Source organism: Zootoca vivipara, chromosome 6 (genome assembly GCF_963506605.1).
Source record: "Zootoca vivipara chromosome 6, rZooViv1.1, whole genome shotgun sequence".
Taxonomy (NCBI): Eukaryota; Metazoa; Chordata; class Lepidosauria; order Squamata; family Lacertidae; genus Zootoca; species Zootoca vivipara.
Genome location: NC_083281.1, coordinates 13,242,815 through 13,261,941, shown reverse-complemented (window position 1 = coordinate 13,261,941; position 19,127 = coordinate 13,242,815). Strand labels below are relative to the sequence as shown.

The following is a 19,127-nucleotide window of genomic DNA, read 5'->3' as shown; positions in this document are numbered from 1 at the left end:
CGCCAAGCCCAGCGAGCCGCGCCTGTCACGCTTCACACGAGCGCGGAACCCGCAAGCTGGCGAAACGCGCCCCACCCACCGGCGCTAGGCTCGCTTTGCATGGTGGGGCGGATCTCCCAGCAGCCCTCGCGGGGGCTCACACTCACCTCCTCACCCCCGCATTTTGGGGGCGAGGAGAGGGTCGCCAACTTCCCCCCTCCAGCTGTGCTCCTGTGCTTTGCGCACCGGCTCATGCGATCTGGAGAGAGAGGCGGGCTTCTCCCCCTTGCTTGGCATTTCTTATGACAGCCGTCTGAAAGCACAAGAGCAACGCCGAGGCAGAAAGCTGGCCAGGGGGCTTGTTTCAGGGAGCCCCGTTTTCTTTAACTCCCGTAGCGCCCGTCGAGGGAGCCCCGGCCCCCAGGCTCAGCGAGCGAGCGACGCGCCGCCCCCGGCCTCTCCCGTCCTGCCTCCCCGGGCGGAGCTCCGGGCGGAAGGGCTGGCCGCTGGCGGGGCTGGGCGGGCGGAGGCGGACGGCCGACGGTTCCGAAAAGAGAAGGAGTCCGGCATGGCCGCAGCCTGCAAAAGGATCGCCATCTTCGGCGCCACCGGCATGACTGGCCTGGCTACCCTGGCGCAAGCCGTCGAGGCTGGTGAGAGGACGGGGAGCGGGGGGGGGGGCGCTGTCATGTCTCTCTCTCTCCACGGGGGGCGGGGGAGGGCGGCGGAGAGAGGAAACCTCGTCCCGCCTGCACAGCCCCCCAGCCTGGCGACGTGGCCCTGTTGCCGCCCCACGGGGCGCCCGTGGGTGGACCCTGCCGCCCACGGGCCGGGCAGAAGCCGTCCACGGCCCCCGCTGGTTGGAGCTCAGCTGCAGCCGACTCGCGCCGGGGCGGAGAGCGCGAACCGGCTCCTCCAAACTCCCCAACTGTTGTTAATAATTTCCAAATTGCTGCGCCGCTTTTGTCCTCCTGGCGAGAGCCCTGCAGGGTAGGCTTTGTCGGGGAAAGAGAGAGAAGCGCCCTCTTGGCTGAGATGGGAGGCGGTCGCTGCCCCTTGCGCACCCACTGGGTGGCTTGGACTCTGTGCTCCTGCAACTGGGGGAAAGCCCCCAGGATTCAATCCTTTCCTTACTGCATTTATATCCCCACTTATTCCTCAAAAGAGCTCAGTGTGGTGTGCAGGATTCTCCCACCCCTCCCACCCCTCATTTAATCCCCACAACAACCCTGTGAGGTAGGCTAAGGCTGAGAGAAGCAGGGGCTGGGTGCCAGTTGAGCTTCGTGGCTGAGTAGGAGTGGGGAAGGAGTTGAACTCTGGTGTATCTCCCAGGTCCTTGTCTGACACACTAACCACTATGCCACACTGCTTCCCAGTATTCCTAATAGAATTCTTTTCTTTCCCCACCCCCTTAACCAGCCAGCTGTTCCCGCCCACCTTGTGCGCTGAGAGATAAGAAGAAGGTGGGGTTGTTATCGGGAGTGGCCAGGAGACGGGTGGGACTTGCTGCTGTTGGTGTTACTGGAGGGCCGGGAGGAGGAGCACATTCGGCCCCTGCCGCAAGAGGAGCCTGGGCCTTTGCGGGCGAACTTTTGTTTTCCAGGCAAGGCTGAGCTCCTTCGTGCAGCAACGACAACCCTGGATGGGAAGGCCTTGTGTCCTGGGCCAGGAGAGTGTCCAGTTTAAGTCCCCTTCCTTGGCCCCTGGGCTGACCAACTGGGCCACCCCCCACTGCCTCGCTCCTTTTGGCCTTCAGTGGCCGCACTGCCCAAAAGGACCCCAAATAACTTGGGATTCTGCAGAAGCTCCCTTTGCAGCACGGCAACAACCCAAACAACAGCAGCAGGTGGGTGGGGAGACCTTGCCTGGACTTGATCGGATCTTGCTCAACCTGATATTCTCTTGACAGAAACCCTCAGCCAGGGCTCCCTCCGCTCGATCCTCTGGGTGGCTGCCAAGAGGTCCTGCTGCCGCAGTTCCAATGCTTGTGCCAGGACAGCCAGGGGAAGCTCCTCTGGCCAGCCTGGGTTGCCACAATTGTGGGAACTATTTTGGGGAGGAATCCATCTCCGAGAAGCTAATGCTTGGGGTGATCAGGTGGGCCAAGAATCATAGAATGGTAGAGTCGGAAGGGTCCCAGGGTCATCTAGTCCAACCCCGCGCAATGCAGGAATCTCAATGAGAGCCAGTGTGGTGTAGTGGTTAAGAGCGGTAGGCTCAGAATCTTTCCTGTTCCTCCACATGCAGCTGCTGGGTGACCTTGGGCTAATAGTCACACTTCTCTGAAGTCTCTCAGCCCCACTCACCTCACAGAGTGTTTGCTGTGGGGGAGGAAGGGAAAGGAGAACGTTAGCGGCTTTGACACTCCTTAGGGTAGTGATAAAGCGGGATATCAAATCCAAACTCTTCTTCTTCAATGGCATGTGGCCACCCAACCTCTGCTTAAAAGCCTCCGAGGAAGGAGAGTCCACCACTTCTGGAGGGAGTCTGTTCTGCTGTCAGAAAGTTCTTCCTGATGCTGAGACGGAATCTCCCTGCCTGTCATTTGAGTCCTTGGTTTGGCTCCTCCCTTGCTCCCCTCCATCTTCTGTTCTCCACTCTGAACATCCCCAAGCCCTCAACTATTCCTCACCAATAAGACTTAGTTTCCAAACCCTTGATCCTCTTGCTTACCCTCATGGGACCATAGAATCATAGAGTTGGAAGGGACCCCCAAGGATCCACCAGCCCAGCCACCTGCAGTGCAGGACTCTCAGCCAGGAATCCCTGGCAGAGGGTCATCCAGCCCTCAGAAAGTTCTTCCTTGCTTGCGATTTGAATTTGTTGGTTCAGATCTTGTCCTGCCGCCCTCCCCTCCCACCTTCCTGTTCTCTTTCCCACTTCCCCTTGAAAGCGCTGCCCCACCAGCACAGCCTGTGGGGTCACCCTGGGGCAAGGGCCCCAGCCTTCCTCTTTGGCCTGGCACAGCACATGCAGCAGGATTCGGCCTTTGCCCTCGGCTACTTTCCAAAATGCTGACATACACATAACAATGGCTCTTTGCAATCAATAGTCCTGGGGACCAAGGAGAGGAGAGGCAGAGACTCCTTATTTAATACTGATTTAAGATGTTGAATTCAGCCTGATGAAAGGAAAAAAATTCTCAGGAAAGAAATAAGAGGATTAGCTGAAAGAAAGTTGAGAGGCAGTGCGTGTGGGAAGAGGGGTGAAAACCCTTAATGCAACTGGGAAAACCTGTCTGGAGAGCAGAGTGCGGGCTGGAAGGGGCGAAGCAAGCCCGGGGGAAGATGCCAGCATGGTTAAATAGCAAAGTCAAGAAAGTAGGACTAAGCAGAGCAATAAGGACATACTACTTTAAAAACAGCACAAGCAATATAAAAACTAAATGCATAGGTGCAATATTTGTTGTTGTCTTTTACAATCTATGGACCAATTCCCAACCAGAGTTTTTCTAGCTAAGCAAGAAGGGATTTGAGGAGCGAATAGCTTAAAGGTGGGGCTTGTGGCTCTTTCTGACTGTCTGTCAAAATCCCCGGCTGCTGCCTTCCTGCTTTTAGCGTGACTAGGGGGGCCGTCAGGTGCCAAAAGGAGAAAGGAGCACTGCAGGGGAAGGACAGAGAAAATGCTTCTGCTGATTCAAAGAGGATATAGCTCTTCCTTAAATAAGCTCAGTCTCTCCTGCAGGGTTAAAGAAAAGTGGGCAAGGAACAAAATGGAGGATGGAGCAAGTGGCATAGCGTCAGTTTCTGGTGCCCAGGGTGGGTGGGCTGGTGCCGGGCAGGGGGGGGGCTGGTGCCCCCCCTTGCCGCCAAAGTGACCCCACCCCCACCGGAGCAAAATGGGGCCATCCAGAGCTGCCTGCCAACCCCTGCAGGGGGAACCTGGCTGGCCAACATGGCCCTTGGGAGCATGAGCATAGTCAGGATTGTGGGGGGGGGGATCAATATGATTGGTCAGTTAGTTTAGTATTTCTATTGTTTTACTTTATCCGAGGAGCAGCTGTCCCCCTGGTTATTCCCATGCTTGGCAGGCAGAGAGGAGCACTGGGCTGGGGGCGGCTGGTTTGCCCTCAAAAATTGTGTGCCTGGGGACATGACTCCCCCATGCTACACCCCGGGATGGAGCAACTTCCTGCCTGAGCAGTTCACAAGCAGAGCCGGTCCCTGGAAGGCAGAAAAAGGGAAATGAGAGGGAGAAAGAGGGGAATCGCCTCTTCCTTTCCCCTGCATCTTGGACTGGAGATCAGCTAAGGGCGGGCAGAAGTGGAGGGGGCTGCCTTGCCCAGGGCTCCTCCTTGCCAGGGCGGCTGCTCTCGGCCTCCAGAGGGGAGGCTGCAGCGTTTCTCAGTCCCAGCTGCTGGAAGGAGAGAGGGCTCTGCTGCTAGGATCCTCCAGTGCCGGATTTACGTATAAGCTAAACAAGCTCTAGCTTAGGGCCCCACTCTCTTGGGGGCCCAAAAAAAAATTAAAGGGAGGGGGAGAACGTTTCCAAAACAAAAGATCAAAAACAAATAAAATAAAACCTACAGTGTTTTGTGTTGTGTAGGCTCCTATGATGTAAGTCATGGGCCCCGCCTGCTAGCCTGCTCTCTAAAAAAAATCCCTGGTTTGCTCCTTTCTATATATAGGGTGCCGACATTCTGCATGGACTGATTGCAGGGCAACATGTGCAAATGGCTTGAGTTACCTATTCAGTCCATAAATGACCATCTAGCATATATTCAACACCAAAAACAGTGACCATTTGTTGTTGGCAAGGGACAGCTGGACATAGAAATGGCCCCATTCCCTTCAGGAGCTGAGGGCCTCATCAAACCTCAATCTGGCCTGGCTTGCAGGAGGTGTCCCAGAGGCACCTGGGGGCCCCCCTGTGAGAACAGGAGGCTGGACTTGGGGGGGGGCACTGGCCTGGTTCAGCAGGACTGGATTTCATTTCACTTCACTTTTAATTTGTGTTGTGTATTAAAGTAATAGCACAGCCAAGTATGTACTGTAATATAGAGTTTATTGTAGTGTATTACAGAGTTTATTTGAATGTACAAGTTCCAGCGGGAACGTCTATCATTTGCTGGTTCAGAGTGCAGGATTTGGATCCACTGCCGGATTGGTTTCCGCCGGAGGGAATCCTTGCCATTGGTTCCCGCCAAAATGTATCCCCTGCTAGTTCTCTGTTACTATACAAGCCCCAGTTTTCTCCATTCCCGGCGTTCTGGCTCTTACCTGTTCTTTGAAGTAAAGAGATGTTGTGCCAGATCCTCACCTCCTGTTTCTTATTTGCACTGAGCTGAAATCACTGAAGACCCACTACACTACAATTTGTATACTGTCTTTCTATTTTACAATACCCAAGGTCGTTTACAAGCTGCAAAAACAAAGAATGTAGACCTTATAACCATCTAATCCAATACCAAAATGCGATAATGAAACTTATCTTTAAAATAAGCAACTTATATCAAATAAAGTAACATTCAACAACCCATTGGAATAGAATATTATCAGCTTGTAAAAATTAAACAGAAATTCACTCTTTAACAATTACAGTAAATAATTTCTAAACTATAATCAATAAGAACAACGGCAAGTAGCAGTGCATAAAATAATACAAAACAAATTGAGAAGCGGAAACTGGAGGGTGAGGCAAGGCAGGTGGAAGGAGGCCTTCCTGGTGAAGTCTCGACTCTCCCGTTGGATGGAGTCTGGTGCCGATAACATCAAGGCTGCAGATTCAGTCCCTGTATGAGACAGCTGCATAGTCCTGCTTAGCAGGGAGTTAGACTAGACCAGACATGTTCAGCTGGTCGACCGCAATCGACAGGTAGATCGCGGGTGTGTTCCAGGTCAATTGCAGCAATTAAAAAAAGTGTTCGCCTGATGGATTGCTGCCCTATGTTGCATCGCTGCCGCAGCTGAGAAAACTTATATTCCCAGGGGCGGGGGCAGAGTGGGGGAATCAGGGAGGGCGGCAGGCTGTTGCATGAGCGATTTTGTGAATATCCTCCCCCCCCCCTTGCACAGAAGCTGAAGAAGTTTTGCCAATCCTTCCCCAAAAAATGCTCAGCAACTCTGGGCAACTCTCCCCGCAAAAAGCTTGACAATGGGTAGACAGGGTAGATTTGATTTAAATCAATCTGATTTAAATCACGATTTAAATCACTAGTCAGTAAGGCTTGATTTAAATCATAGTTTTCTACATAAAGACTAATTCTTGCTGGTACAACTTTAATATGCAAGTAGATGAAGATTTTTAGAATAACAACTTTTCATATTAGTTTTTTTATCCCCAGTTTAATAGGTTAATCATTCATACTGTATTTGGACAACTTTTCTGTTGTACTTAGGAAGGAGAAAAATAATCATTACATTAATAATAACAAATTAAATAGATTTATTCAACTGAAACAATAACATTACAGCATATGTTATTTGTTTAAACAAACATCCATGTTTGTTAACTAATCTGGCTAAACAAAAACAAAATATATATATTTTAAGAAACTTAGACTGTCAGCCCAGCCTACACATGAAAAACTTAAATACTGTCCACTCCAAACAATCAGAAAAATGTTGTTTCTATTCTGTTCACTGAACTTCTGGAAACTTAGCACTGAAGGGGTTGTTTCTGTATTCATAGGTTTGTAGAACAATAGGATTAAGGTCTATTTCTCAACTCTGTTCATGTTATAACATTTTTGCTGTGAGGAAGAGGCATGTGATCTCTGCTGAGTCAAATTCAGTTTTGAGAACTGCAAAAGTAAACCAAGCATCTGTGATAATATCTTGTAGGCAGAGAAACTGCCCAATAATCTTACAAAAACCTCTGGAAGAGCATGACATTGTGAATGGATTAATGGAATTTATTTACCAAAAAAATTAAACATATACAACCTTATTCTACATAATTAAAAAAACCTAATCTTTATTTCATGATGGAATAACCTTTGGATGGTAATATATTTTCCTCAAAAAGCATTTTATTTAAAAAAATCTGATTTAAATAAAAAAAACTGATTTAAATAAAAAAATCCGATTTTTTTTTATTTTTTTAAAAAAATCATTGATTTTATCCACCCTGTGGGTAGATCACTGCCAGTTTCATTATACTGGGAGTAGATCACAGTCTCTAGAGAATTGGACCTGCCTGGACTAGGCAATCCTCAGGGTCTCTTCCAACTCTACAATTCTATGATTCTACGGCTTTCCTTCTGTTCTTCCTTCCCACTGCCCCTCCAGAGCTTGACAGTGGAGGCCAGGAGTCCTGGGCTCCTCCTGCCCCCTTCCTGGCTGCCTCCTACCCCACAGGCCTCATCCTGCCTCTCTTTCCAGGCTACCAGGTGACGGTGCTGGTGCGGGACCCGGTCCGGCTGCCCCCGGAGCCCCACCCAGCGCAGGTGGTGGTGGGAGACGTCCTGAACCCGGAGGACGTCGACCGAGCCGTGAAGGGGCAGGATGCCGTGATCGTTATCCTGGGCACCCGCAATGACCTCAGTAAGCGAAGCTGCCCCCCTCCCTCCCCCCGCCTGCCCTGCCCCCTCCCGCAACCCTCAGCTGATTCTTCTCCTTCTTCTCTCTCCCTCCCATCAGGTCCCACCACCATGATGTCTGAAGGAACCCGGAACATTGTGGCGGCCATGAAATCCCACGGCATCCGCAAAGTGGTGGTTTGTCTCTCAGGTCAGCTGCTCCAGGCAGGACGTCTCTAAGCCAACAGGGCTGTGTGTGTGTGTGTGTAGAAGGATAGCTCCATGGCAGGACACGTGCTTGGCCTCCAGAAAGTCCCGTTCAGTTCCCACCCAAAATCTTTCTTCTTCTTTGGCGATCCCTCGTAGCCGAGTAAGATTGCCTTCCATAAACACTGTTTGAACAGTGAGTCCACAAGTGACTGTGGAGGCCAATTCTGGATCCACACGTCCTTCCACAGTGGGGACATTGGTTTCCGGGCAAGAGTTGATCACGGTGTGGATTTGCCAAGCGTTCCTTCCTCTTAGCATGTTTCTCCCTTGTGTCCTGAGATCGAGCATCTTCAAAGCCCATGACACCTTTGGTAAAGGCTGTTCTCCAACTGGAGCGCTCGCAGGCCAGTGTTTCCCAGTTGTCGGTGTTTATACTACCTTTTTTACATTTGCCTTGTAGAGTCTTTAAACCTCTTTTGTTGACCACCAGCATTACGCTTATCATTTATAACTTTGGAATACAGTAGTTGCTTTGGAAGATGATCATCAGGCATCTGCACAACATGACCAGTCCAACGAAGTTGATGTTGAAGAATCATTGCTTCAACACGGGCGATCTTTGCTTCTTCCAGTACACTGATATTGGTTTGCCTGTCTTCCCAAGTGATGTGTAAAATTTTCCGGAGACGCCGTTGATGGAATCTTTCAAGGAGTTGGAGATGGCGCCCAAAATATGACAGATACTAATAGGATGTTTATTTATCTCCTGACTTTTTCCTGGATTGGCACCTTATGCAAATTAAAACCAGAGAGAGGAGATACAGAAAGTTAAGCATGTATAAAAGGCAATTGTTAAAAAGGAATTAAAGCAATATTTTAAAAACCAAATCTTTTAAAATACAGGCACCCCCACACACACATTAAAAAAAACCACACTTTTGCATGTGACCGCACAGGAAATTGATCAAATCAGATGGTGGGAGAGAGCTGGAAAGACGCCGTCAGTGAGCCAAAAGTCCAGAAAAAACGTTTAAAAGAAAAAAGAAATTATGGGCTCCGAAATGGCTCCTGGGATCTCTTGGTGCTGTCTCACTGCCTCACTCAACAGCTGTTGTGTGGGAAGCTGTCTTGCCTTGGGCTCAGACGAGCTGCTCTCTGCCCTTTCTGGTGCTCTGGAGGCAAAGGTCTTTCCGATACCTCTTAAATCACCCTCGTCCCACGTAGGTGCATGTTGCTTATGTGTGTGGGGCCTGGAACGTAACCCCTGTGTAAGGGGGAGATCTCGGGGCGCCTTTCTCTGCTTGCATCCTGCAGGGAAAATGCCCAAAGGCAGATTGGCATTGTCTTCCTGTGACGCCAGCCCAGGGGTCAAGTGGGCCATAGAGAGGAGATAAGCCAAGTGTGCCTAATAGTTAGAGCGAGGGCGGATGCCAGCAACTTGCAACTCTTCAATGAGATACATAGAGGAGCCAGGGCCAGCAGTTTAGTCGCAATATGATGGGGTGACTGTGTTAAAGGTTGGGGTTCCCTAACAAGAGTCCACAGCCTTCACCTAGGTGGTCTGTGGTGTGTCTGTAGACATACAGTTCACCAGCATCTAGCACAGCACATTGCAAACACTGCAAGAGGCAGAAAAATCTTCACCAAGACCAATGTTTGAGTGGTCAATGGGGGGGGGATGGAGTTTGGAGACAGCTGGGTTAGGGTCTCTAAGATCCCCTTAAAGATTCCCAAAGCATTGAGTATTACTTAGATTTTCAAAATAAATAAAAAAGGTTTTTTTTAAAATGTCCAGTAGCACCTTAGAGACCAACTAAGTTTGTTCTGGGTATAAGCTTTCATGTGCATGCACACTTCTTCATATACTCACATGCACACGAAAGCTTATACCAAGAACAAACTTAGTTGGTCTCTAAGGTGCTACTGAACAATTTTTTAAACTTTTTTATTTATTTCAACTGCGTCAGACCAACACGGCTACCTACCTGAATTTAGATTTTCAAAGCCTCTTACAAATTCTTACAGTCACACCTCTGCCCTTCTTTCCATTCCCCGTTTGCGGATGACTCTTGCCCAGGTGGGGTTTCAACTCAGGTCTCCAAGATCAGGTGCAAACTCTCCCTCTCTGCCCCGCAGCTCTTGAGCCTTCCCTGACTGGGGGTGCAGGGTGGAGAGCAGCCTTGGCCTCTGTCCCCCGCCCTGGGAGAGAGACGGGGGGGCACTTGCTGCAGGGTCTGATCCTGCCGCCCAGCTCTCCATTGTCCTTTTCTGGCCTTGCTTGCAGCCTTCCTGATGTGGGACCTGGACAAGGTGCCGGCCAAGCTGCGCCCAGTGACAGAGGACCACATCCGGATGCAGCAGATCCTGAAGGAGTCGGGGCTGGACTGCGTCTACGTCATGCCCCCCCATATCGCGGGTGCGTCTCTGGGCTGTGGGGAGGGGGTCGGAGGGTGGGCTCCGCAGCTTCCCTGCCCAGGTGTTGAGGTGGAGAGCAGCTCTTCCTCCTTGGTGTGGGTGGGTGTCTGTCTAAGGCACCCCTCTGGCCATCGGCATTTCTTTTCTTTCTTCCCTTTCTATCCCGCCATGTTCCCTCCAAGGAGCTCAAGGGGGTTTGCATCTCACTTAATCCCCCCAACAACCCTGCAAGGCAGGCGAGGCTGAGAGGCCCCCAAGGTCACCCATTGAGCTCTGTTCACGGCTGAGTGGGGGGATTTGAACCCTCCTCTCCCAGGTCCTGGTCTGGCACTCTAACCGCCGCACCACACTGGTTCTGTGTTCCCAACCAAGGAAGCTTGACCCCCAAATGTTTTTAAAAACCAGGGGAACCCTGAAAAATGTGGCAGCACGGGACACAGATGAAAAGAAACACCGTGACCGTTGAAACTACACGCCTGTTTTTATTCATCAAAGAAACTAGGAAGGCGCAGGAGGGGAAGGAAAATTTCATAGAATCGTAGAATCATAGAGTTGGAAGAGACCACGAGGGCCATCCAGTCCAACCCCCTGCCAAGCAGGAAACACCATCAAAGCATTCTTGACATATGCCTGTCAAGCCTCTGCTTAAAGACCTCCAAAGAAGGAGACTCCACCACACTCCTTGGTAGCAAATTCCACTGCCGAACAGCTCTTACTGTCAGGAAGTTCTTCCTAATGTTTAGGTGGAATCTTCTTTCTTGAAGTTTGAATCCATGGCTCCGTGTCCGCTTCTCTGGAGCAGCAGAAAACAATCTTTCTCCCTCCTCCATATGACATCCTTTTATATATTTGAACATGGCTATCATATCACCCCTTAACCTTCTCTTCTCCAGGCTAAACATACCCAGCTCCCTAAGCCTAATTTGCGTTGGGGGGTGGGTGGGATTTCTGTACCCGCTGTTGCCTCCGGGGTCTTTGGGGGGAGATCCCTCACAGGCTCCATTCCCTGGGGCCAGCTCACCTGGGCTCTCTTCCTCCTCCTCCAGGTGACCAGCCGCTCACAGGCGACTACACCGTGACGGTGGACACGTCCAGCGGCTCCAGAGTCATCTCCAAGCACGACCTCGGGCATTTCTTCCTCAAGTGCCTGGCCACCTCCGAGTACGATGGGAAGAACGTCTACCTCTCCAGGCATTACCCTAAGGAATGAGGCCGGCCTCCCTCTCTCTGTCTCTCTCCGAAGTTCAATGATGAAGCCTCATCCCACTGACAAAAGGGAAATTCTCCATTGCTGATGCCGCCCCCTCCATCCACCCAACCCTCTCTCTGCCTCGTGTGCTATAATGAGTGCCTTTCTCCCCTTAACATGAGCCATGGAGGGGGGTGAGCTGCCCACCCAGCACCCTCCGTGCCACAAAGGCGCCTTGACTGGTGTTGCTGCTTGCCTGTGTTTTCCTGTGTTAAACAGCGGCTGTGCTTCTTCCCGCTCTCCCCCTGCTGCTGTCCTTGTGCAGTGATTCTGAGCTGCTGTGTTCTCCCCGCCACATCCCAAGAGAAGGGAACAAGGCTAGGGGGTCCCTAGGGGTGAACGAGATGCTGCTTGCTTGGTGCAAGAGGTCTCTTATTGGGGTCAGGGATGTGTAAGCTTCAGGAGTGCACAGAACTATTAGGCAGAACAGCAGCAGTGAGGTTTTTGTATTGTAAGGCGTTATTTAGCTGAAAAAGGATTGATAGATGTTTTAAAGGGTAAGATTACTAGCCATTGCAGAGTGGTTTGGAATGGGAGTGGCTAAATCATAAAGTATTTGCATTAATGTTAATGAGTAACCTTGCTCTCTCTCTCTATGGCTGCGGAACCTCCTTCCCTCTTCCTTGCTGAAGAGTTCTGTGTAACGGGAAAGCTTACGTACTTGTTAACAAAAGTTAGTCAAATAAAAAGTATATTTTGACCTATTTCAATCCTTCGGGTTCTGATGTTACCACTTGGAGCCAGATAAGAGTTGTCTGGATGCAACTTCTACACCTGTGTTACCCTTGAAAGCGGTGCAGCACTCTGTTACTTCAGACGGCAAGGCTGAGTGGGCAGAGAAAGTGGGTAAGGCTCTCGCCTTCTACTTGCGGCCTGTGAGGCTTAAGAACATGAGACAAGCCTGCCGGATCAAGCCAATAGCCATCTAGTCGAGCATCCTGTTCTCAAAGTGGCCAGCCCCATGCCCATCGCAGGACACCCACAAGCGGGAGCTGAGCACAAGGGCAGCTCTCCCTCCTGCAGGTGTCAGCAACTACAGTGGTGCCTTGGTTCTCCAACGCCTTGGTACTCAAACAACTTGGAACCCAAACACTGCAAACCTAGAAGTGTTCCAGTTTGCGAACTTTTCTCAGAAGCTGAACATGCTCCATTTTGAGTGTTACGCTTCCGATTTGAGTATTATGCTGAGGTCTGTCTGTTTTCGCTATTTATTTTGTTTTTTGTATTTGTGGCTCTTTTTGTTTTGTTTTTGTGACTTTGTGGAACCCAGTTCAGCTACTGATTGATTGATTGTGTGACTGCATTACATTGTTTATTGCTTTCATTTTGTGGATCAATGGTCTTGTTAGATCAGGAGTAGGCAACCTAAGGCCCCGGGGCCAGATGCAGCCCAATTGCCTTTTAAATCCGACCCGCAGATAGTCCGGTGCGACGAAAGTCCCTCTCACTTTGCGTCTTATAACTCTGACCTCTCAATTATTAAAAGCACTAGCAGGGATTTCTGAGGTAAATAAAACCTCCCACTTATCCCTCTAGCCTTTCTTTAAACCCTCTAGCACTTGTGGGTTTTCAAAAATAAAAGAGAGTCCTCTTCCAGCCTAAACGTGACCAGGTACCTATATAGACTTGGGGCTATAAATAAGACTGTTCCTATGTGCGCTCAGATAAGGGTTTCCCTTCACTAGAACCTCCCTTACTGTAAAGCTAGCCTCCTTCCTGAGGTAACTTTATTATCACTCAGAACCTGTCTCCTCCTTTAGCCCCCCCCCTTTCTTGGTGCACTCTCAGCCACAAACTAACCTTTCTCCTCTAAAAGGAAGTTTTGACAGTTTAAAAGAGTTCCCCACCACCTGGGTTCCTGGGTACCTTAGCTGGAAAATGAAATAGACGATTACTAATGTGACACTTTAAAGATGGATATTTATTGGCTTGAATCTTAATGGTTGCTTTCTGGTAACATTGGTACAAACTTAATTTCACAGGTAACGTTCTTGGTAATCAAATAACAGAATACCTATCCACTACTTCATCTACTCTAAAATCTACCTTCTCCACAACCACCCAAGCTCCCCCACAAAAAACCCCCAACCGCCAACTGACATAACTGTTCCCCTTTCCATTTAAACCCCATGCAGGCCACGCCTCCCATGGAATGTTGCTGTCAGTTAACCAGGAGTCTGGGTTAACCCTTCAATAGGTCAGTTGCGAAACAAAAACATAACATAACAGTTTCAAATCCGCCACATCCGGGAATCAGCATGTTTTTGCATAAGTAGAATGTGTGCTTGCCCCTGTGTTAGATAGTAAAATTCATGTTAAATTTCCGTTTTAGGGGTGGTTTTTAGAAGTCTGGAGCAGATAATTCTGTTTTGCATTACTTCCTATGGGAAAACGTGCCTTGGTTTTACCGTAGAACGCTTTGGTTTTGGGTATAGACTTCCGGAATGGATTATGTTTGAGAACCAAGGTACCACTGTAGTACGTATTTGGGAGAATTAACTTAGCATTGCAAGGAGGTGGGCTAGTGACCCTTTGGGTCCCTTCCAACTAGAGAATCCTATGATTCTTGCTTTTGTGTTGTTTAGCAGCCCTGCAGCTGCTCCCCATCTGAGCCTCCTGCTTTCCTGGTCAAGCATGTCTCTGGGACAGGCCATTAGCCAGAGGAGGGGTGGGGAGAGTTTGGGACGGGGAGGTGGGTGGGTGGGCTGCCTGCCCTGGAGGATCACCTGCCTTTCAACTGGATCCACATGATAAGTACACAAACACACAGGGGCACCTGAGGCCCCAGTGCTGGGGCTTGGGGCTTGGGAGAGAGTTCCTTCGTTCCTAGGCCTGCATCCCTTCCTCTTACGGGTTTGGGCTGAAGACCTTGGAAAGCTAAACTGAGCCCCTGGCCTAGGAGACACTTTATCCGAAGCATGAAAGGGTTGGTTTCTGCCAGCAGGTGCCTAGAATTGCAGAACTGTTGGGTTGAAGGCTCCAACCCGTTGCAGTACACAGAGGTATAATGGGGGGGAGTGTGCAGGTTGGGTTTAAATACCTGTTTCGGCCATTGCCTTTATTCAACGCAAATGCACAGGCTTTTTGATCAACTGCAATTCACCTCTCATGGTGGGGATTTAATTGAATTTGCACTGTGGGAAGATGCCTCCTCTTTTTATTATGGTCATTCCTTATCCCACGGCCCCTCTGGAATTCCAAGCAGCCTGTTAAACTTGTGGAACTAGATTCCCCCCCCCACAGGGAGGGCTAGATTTAGGTTTCATGAGGCCCTAAGCTCCTGAAGGTAATGGGGCCCCTTCTATGTCCAGCTGTCCTTTGTCAACAACAAATGGTCGCTGTTTGTTGTGTTGAATATATGCTATTTGGTAATTTATGGACCTCATAGGTATCAGAAGCCCTTTACCCGTGTTGCCATGCAACCAGTCCATGCAGAATGTGGGCACCCTATATATATAGAAATGAGCAAACAAGTGATATTTTAGGGAGCAGGCTAGCAGGCAGGGCCCCCATGACTTACATCCTAGGAGCGGACACAACACTAAACACTGTTGCTGGATACAGGTTTTATTTTATTTGTTTTTTTATCTTACATTTTGGAAATGTTCATCCAGGGGTTTTTTCCCCTTTATATTTTTTTGGGGGGGGGGCCAAGAGAGCGGGGCCCTAAACTAGAGTTTGTTTAGCTTATACGTCAATCCGGCGCTGCTCACAGGGCTCCAATGAACCCAGGCGTCCGGGTGGCGTCGGCGCTGGACTTGAGACCTACGAGGGAGGCTGCAGCGCCACCTGGAAGCCGGAGCGAAGCAGCGCCGCTGGAGCGCAAGAGGCGGCACCTGGACCTTGCCAGCCAGGTGAGGGTCTCTCCCCGGCCAATGAGAGGGCCTGCTTCCCGACCAGCCCACCAATGGGCGCGGAGCTGGCCCCCAGCCGCTGCTGGGAACGCAGATCGCCGCGGAACAGAATCCCGAAACGTGCCGCGTTTTCTACTCGGCGCTCCCGCAGCTCGGCAGAGGCTCCGGCCAGGTAAGCAGCCCCTCCTTCTCCTCCTGGGCAAAGAGCGAGGGGATCTGCAACCTTTGGCTCGCTGACTCCGGGGTAAGATGACCTTGGTGAGGAGACCCCCGAAAAGGGCTCGCCTCGCAGCCCTGGAGAGTGTGCCCGTGGTTTTCCCATGACTTAATCCGGGGTAGTTCTCTAGTCCGCGGCGAGGCTCGCGGACTTCGGATTTAGGCTGAGCTGAGGCTTGTTTCCCCAGCCAGCCCCCCCCCACTCCCCAATTTTCCGTCTCGCGCCCCCATCTCTGCAGGGAGAGCAGGCGTGTCCTTTGCGCGCCCTTTACCTATCCTGCTAGCTGGAGTTTGCACGTCCATTTCCTGGCTGGGGAGGGGAGAGGTGGCGAAAACTCCGGCCTGGGTGTGTGAATGGCTCGGGGCGGGGGTGAGTCATGGGCAGAGGCTCGTGAGCGGACAGGGGAGGATCATTCTCCAGGAAGCAACTTCGCAATGGAGAGGGAACCCTGGGCAGCTACCTGGCTATTGGGGGGGGGGGCGGCGGCACAGTTTAGGCCTGCAGGAATTGGCCATCTTTTTGAGTCCAGGGCTCCTTTAGGAACCGGAGCCACCCATCCAGGCACCACTTCGAAACCTCTGCTCCTTTTGGGACCTGCCTAGTCACAAAAAGCAGGAGATTCCCCAAGAAACTGAGGGCAAGGTCTCCACTCAGTCTGAGCCCCAAATAAGAAACCAAACCCCTAAGCCTAAAAAAAACCCCCAAAAAACAACCTTCCCCTCCAGGGATCACATCCATTCAACACTCTACCATCTGCACGTGAGGGGTAAACACTGGGCTCTCCTGGTCTGTGTCTCCCAGTTTCCTTGGTGGGGGCAGGAAGGTGCAGGATTGTGGAGAAAACGGGGACTGCACGAAAAAGTTGGAATTTGTTGACCTCCAATGTTGGAGGATTCAGGGCAGATAAAAGTAAGGGGTTCTTCATATAGCCCAGAATTAAACTATGGAACTCCCTGCCACAGGAGGCAGGGATGGCCATCAATTTAGATGGCTTTCAAAGAGGATTGGACAAACTCATGGAGGAGGAGAGGGCTTCTGAGGGCTACTAGCCAGGATGGCTGTGTTCTACTACCCTCCAGTGCTGGAGGCAGTTCATGCCTCTTGAGTGCCAGTTGCTGGGGGAAATCCAAAGGGGGGGGGTCACTGTTGTACTTAAGGTCTGCTTGTGGGCTTCTTTCAATTGGGCATCTGGTGGGTCACTGTGAGAACAAGAAAAGAACATGATTGTTGGATCAGGCCAGGCATAGGCAACCTTGGCTCTCCAGATGTTTTGGAACTACAACTCTCATGATCCCTAGCTAACAGGGCCAGTGGTCAGGGATCATGGGAGTTGTGGTTCCAAAACATCTGGAGAGCCAAGGTTGCCTATGCCTGGATCAGGCCATCTACCCCAGCATCCCGTTCTCACAGTGGCAAAATACCCCTAAGAGCCTAGGCATCTAGATGGGCCTGGAGGTTCCATAAGAACCTAAGAAGAATGTGTCCTCTGGATCAGACCAATGGCCCATCTAACCCAGCATCCTGGTCTCACAGTGGCCAACCAGGTGCCTTTTCTGGGAAACTGGCAAGCAGGATCTGAGCATGAGAGCAACTCTCTCCTCCTGCAGTTTCCAGCAGCTGGCATTCAGAAGCATGGCTGCCTCCATCGTGGCTAGTAGCAGCACTGGGAGAACCACCCCTTCTGCTTAGGGCCCTCTCCGCCTACAAGATCCACCACTTGGCACACCGTCACCACCTCTGTGCTGTGGCCAGTGTGGTTTGCCTCCCCGTCTCCTGAGCCCTGACCTTGCTTGGCTCCATCCTGACTTGTGCCTTCTTCCCCCCTCTCTCCAGGGAGACAATGGCTCCCAGCAGCTTGAGATGCCAGCACCTCGAGCAGGACGGGGCTTCTGCCAGGAGGCAGCGCCGCTGCTGCCACATCCCAGACCACAAGCGCTGCTCTTTCCTGCGCGCGGCACAGGGGAAATACGCCACGGTGATCAAGCCCTACGTGCGAGACTTGCACAAGAGCGTCCTCCTCAAGAACACCATCCTGCACCTCCAAGACCCCAGACGAGGGAGCCAGGAAACGGGCCTCGGGCTGGCAGCACCCCAGGGTGCCCCACCGTGGCAAGAGACAAGCCAGGGTCCCCCAGCAGAGAGCGAAGGCACAGCGTTTCTGCCAATGCAGCCAACAGATGAGCCTCTGAGTGCCGTGGGCAATGCTCAGGCAAGAGCAGCTGATGTGGGCATCAGCATGTGGGCACCACCTGCCTTCTCCAGCCCCTGTCAAGATGCAGGACAGGTGACCAGTGAAGACAGCCTTGCTGACCCACTCCTGGATTCCTTCCTCTGCACTGCTAGTGAAGTCCTGTATTTTTGGGAAAGTCTGCAGCAACAGGAGGTTGGCAATGACGCCTGCCTGTCTCTGGCTGGCCCCAGAACCGATTCCGCCTGGCCCTCTGAAAGTGCAGCTGCCAGCCCAGTGCAGGAGGCTGGGGCCTGGGGTGCCCCCTGCCACGAGGAGCAGCCCCGCGATCCCTTGCCTGGCAGCTTCGAGATCTTGGCCTCCAGCTATGTGAGCAACATCCCTGCAGAGGATTTCTTCGCGGACATTGACATGTCAGAGTTTGAGAGCATCCTGTGGGATTCGCCGAGCAATGGGCAGCCCACGGTTATCGGCATGGCAGGCCAGGCTGCCGCTGAGGACGCCCCCCAGGCTGAAGCACCGCCTCTTCCCGGTCAGGATGCGAGCAGCAGGATGGGGAGCCTCGACCATTACGACCAGGAGCTCCTCCTCCTCTCCTGAAAGGCTCCACTCCGGGTCCCACGGATTTCAAGGTTCTGCCATCATTAAATTTATGGGTCAATTGGTCACAACTTCCGTGGGTTTTGCAGGACTAAATCAACTAGCTTTTTTAACCTTGCAATATGACATTTTCCATTCTACTTGAAAGGGTGCAAACAAGTGACTAAACTCTCATTTGCTGCAAGTGCAATAAATCCTGTCTATTAGAGTAGCGGAAACGTTTGTCGTTGCCCCAGCCAAAGAGGGCCCAGGCCTGAGAGTTAACTCTTTATGGACAAAAGTGTGCCCTTTCAGCAACTCGCCAGGTCTGAGCCCTGCGAGGTGGTAGCAGCAACTGTGGGCACAACTGGAAGCTTCTCCTCCATGGAAAGCATTCTTGCTCTTCAAGCCCCTCCTGGTTCTAGGAGACCACGGGGGAAGGAGATGGTGGGGATTTGATGGGCCCGTCCTTCACCTTAACAGCCTCTTCCTCTGACACGTCCTGCCCGCCCATCTCCGTCTCTGACCCTTCCTCTTATTCTGCTCTGGCTCCTGCCTCATGGGCACCGCCAAACCCCATAAATCACCAGCCCCCTCTCCTGGGTCAATGCCCTGGCCTCTTGTCTCCACCCCACACTGTCAGAGCTCTGACAGGTAGACTCTCAGTAGCCAGGGAGGGAGGGGTTTGGGAGCAGGGCAAGCATTGTCTCAGGTGGGGTGGGGTGGCTTCTCCCTAGTTCAGGGATTGGGAACCTCGGGCCCTCCTGACGTTGTTGGACTCCAACTCCCATCATTCCCTGACCATTAGCTGTGGCTGATGGGAGTTGGAGTCCAACTCTCTTTCTGTACTCAAGCCCATTTTCCTTGAAGCAAAGTTGCTGCTGCCACCCCTGGTGGGTATATTTTGCCAGCCTTGCCTCTTGCCGGCTCAATTCAGGGGGGGGACGACTCCTTTGCTACCTCTTCCAAGCTGCATG

General features: G+C 51.5%; 2 protein-coding genes across 2 annotated transcripts; both read left to right on the top strand.

The window, feature by feature from the left end:
- Nucleotides 1–458: 458 nt before the first annotated feature.
- Nucleotides 459–12,016, top strand: BLVRB (biliverdin reductase B). The gene is made up of 5 exons (XM_035118543.2): nt 459–632; nt 7,302–7,463; nt 7,560–7,649; nt 9,933–10,064; nt 11,110–12,016. Exons 1-5 carry the CDS (start codon nt 548–550, stop codon nt 11,271–11,273), a joined length of 633 nt encoding a protein of 210 aa, XP_034974434.1. The 5' UTR covers nt 459–547; the 3' UTR covers nt 11,274–12,016.
- Nucleotides 12,017–15,199: 3,183 nt separating this feature from the next.
- Nucleotides 15,200–18,817, top strand: LOC132592273 (uncharacterized). The gene is made up of 2 exons (XM_060275440.1): nt 15,200–15,338; nt 17,217–18,817. Exons 1-2 carry the CDS (start codon nt 15,220–15,222, stop codon nt 18,169–18,171), a joined length of 1,074 nt encoding a protein of 357 aa, XP_060131423.1. The 5' UTR covers nt 15,200–15,219; the 3' UTR covers nt 18,172–18,817.
- The last annotated feature ends 310 nt before the right edge of the window (nt 18,818–19,127 follow it).

Coding starts and splice junctions, on each gene's coding strand:
- LOC132592273 (XM_060275440.1), top strand. CDS start 15,220: ATGGGCGCGGAGCTGGCCCCCAGCCGCTGCTGGGAACGCAGATCGCCG. Junction 15,339..17,216: donor TCGGCAGAGGCTCCGGCCAG/GTAAGCAGCCCC, acceptor CCCTCTCTCCAG/GGAGACAATGGCTCCCAGCA.
- BLVRB (XM_035118543.2), top strand. CDS start 548: ATGGCCGCAGCCTGCAAAAGGATCGCCATCTTCGGCGCCACCGGCATG. Junction 7,464..7,559: donor GGGCACCCGCAATGACCTCA/GTAAGCGAAGCT, acceptor CCCTCCCATCAG/GTCCCACCACCATGATGTCT. Junction 7,650..9,932: donor AGTGGTGGTTTGTCTCTCAG/GTCAGCTGCTCC, acceptor CCTTGCTTGCAG/CCTTCCTGATGTGGGACCTG.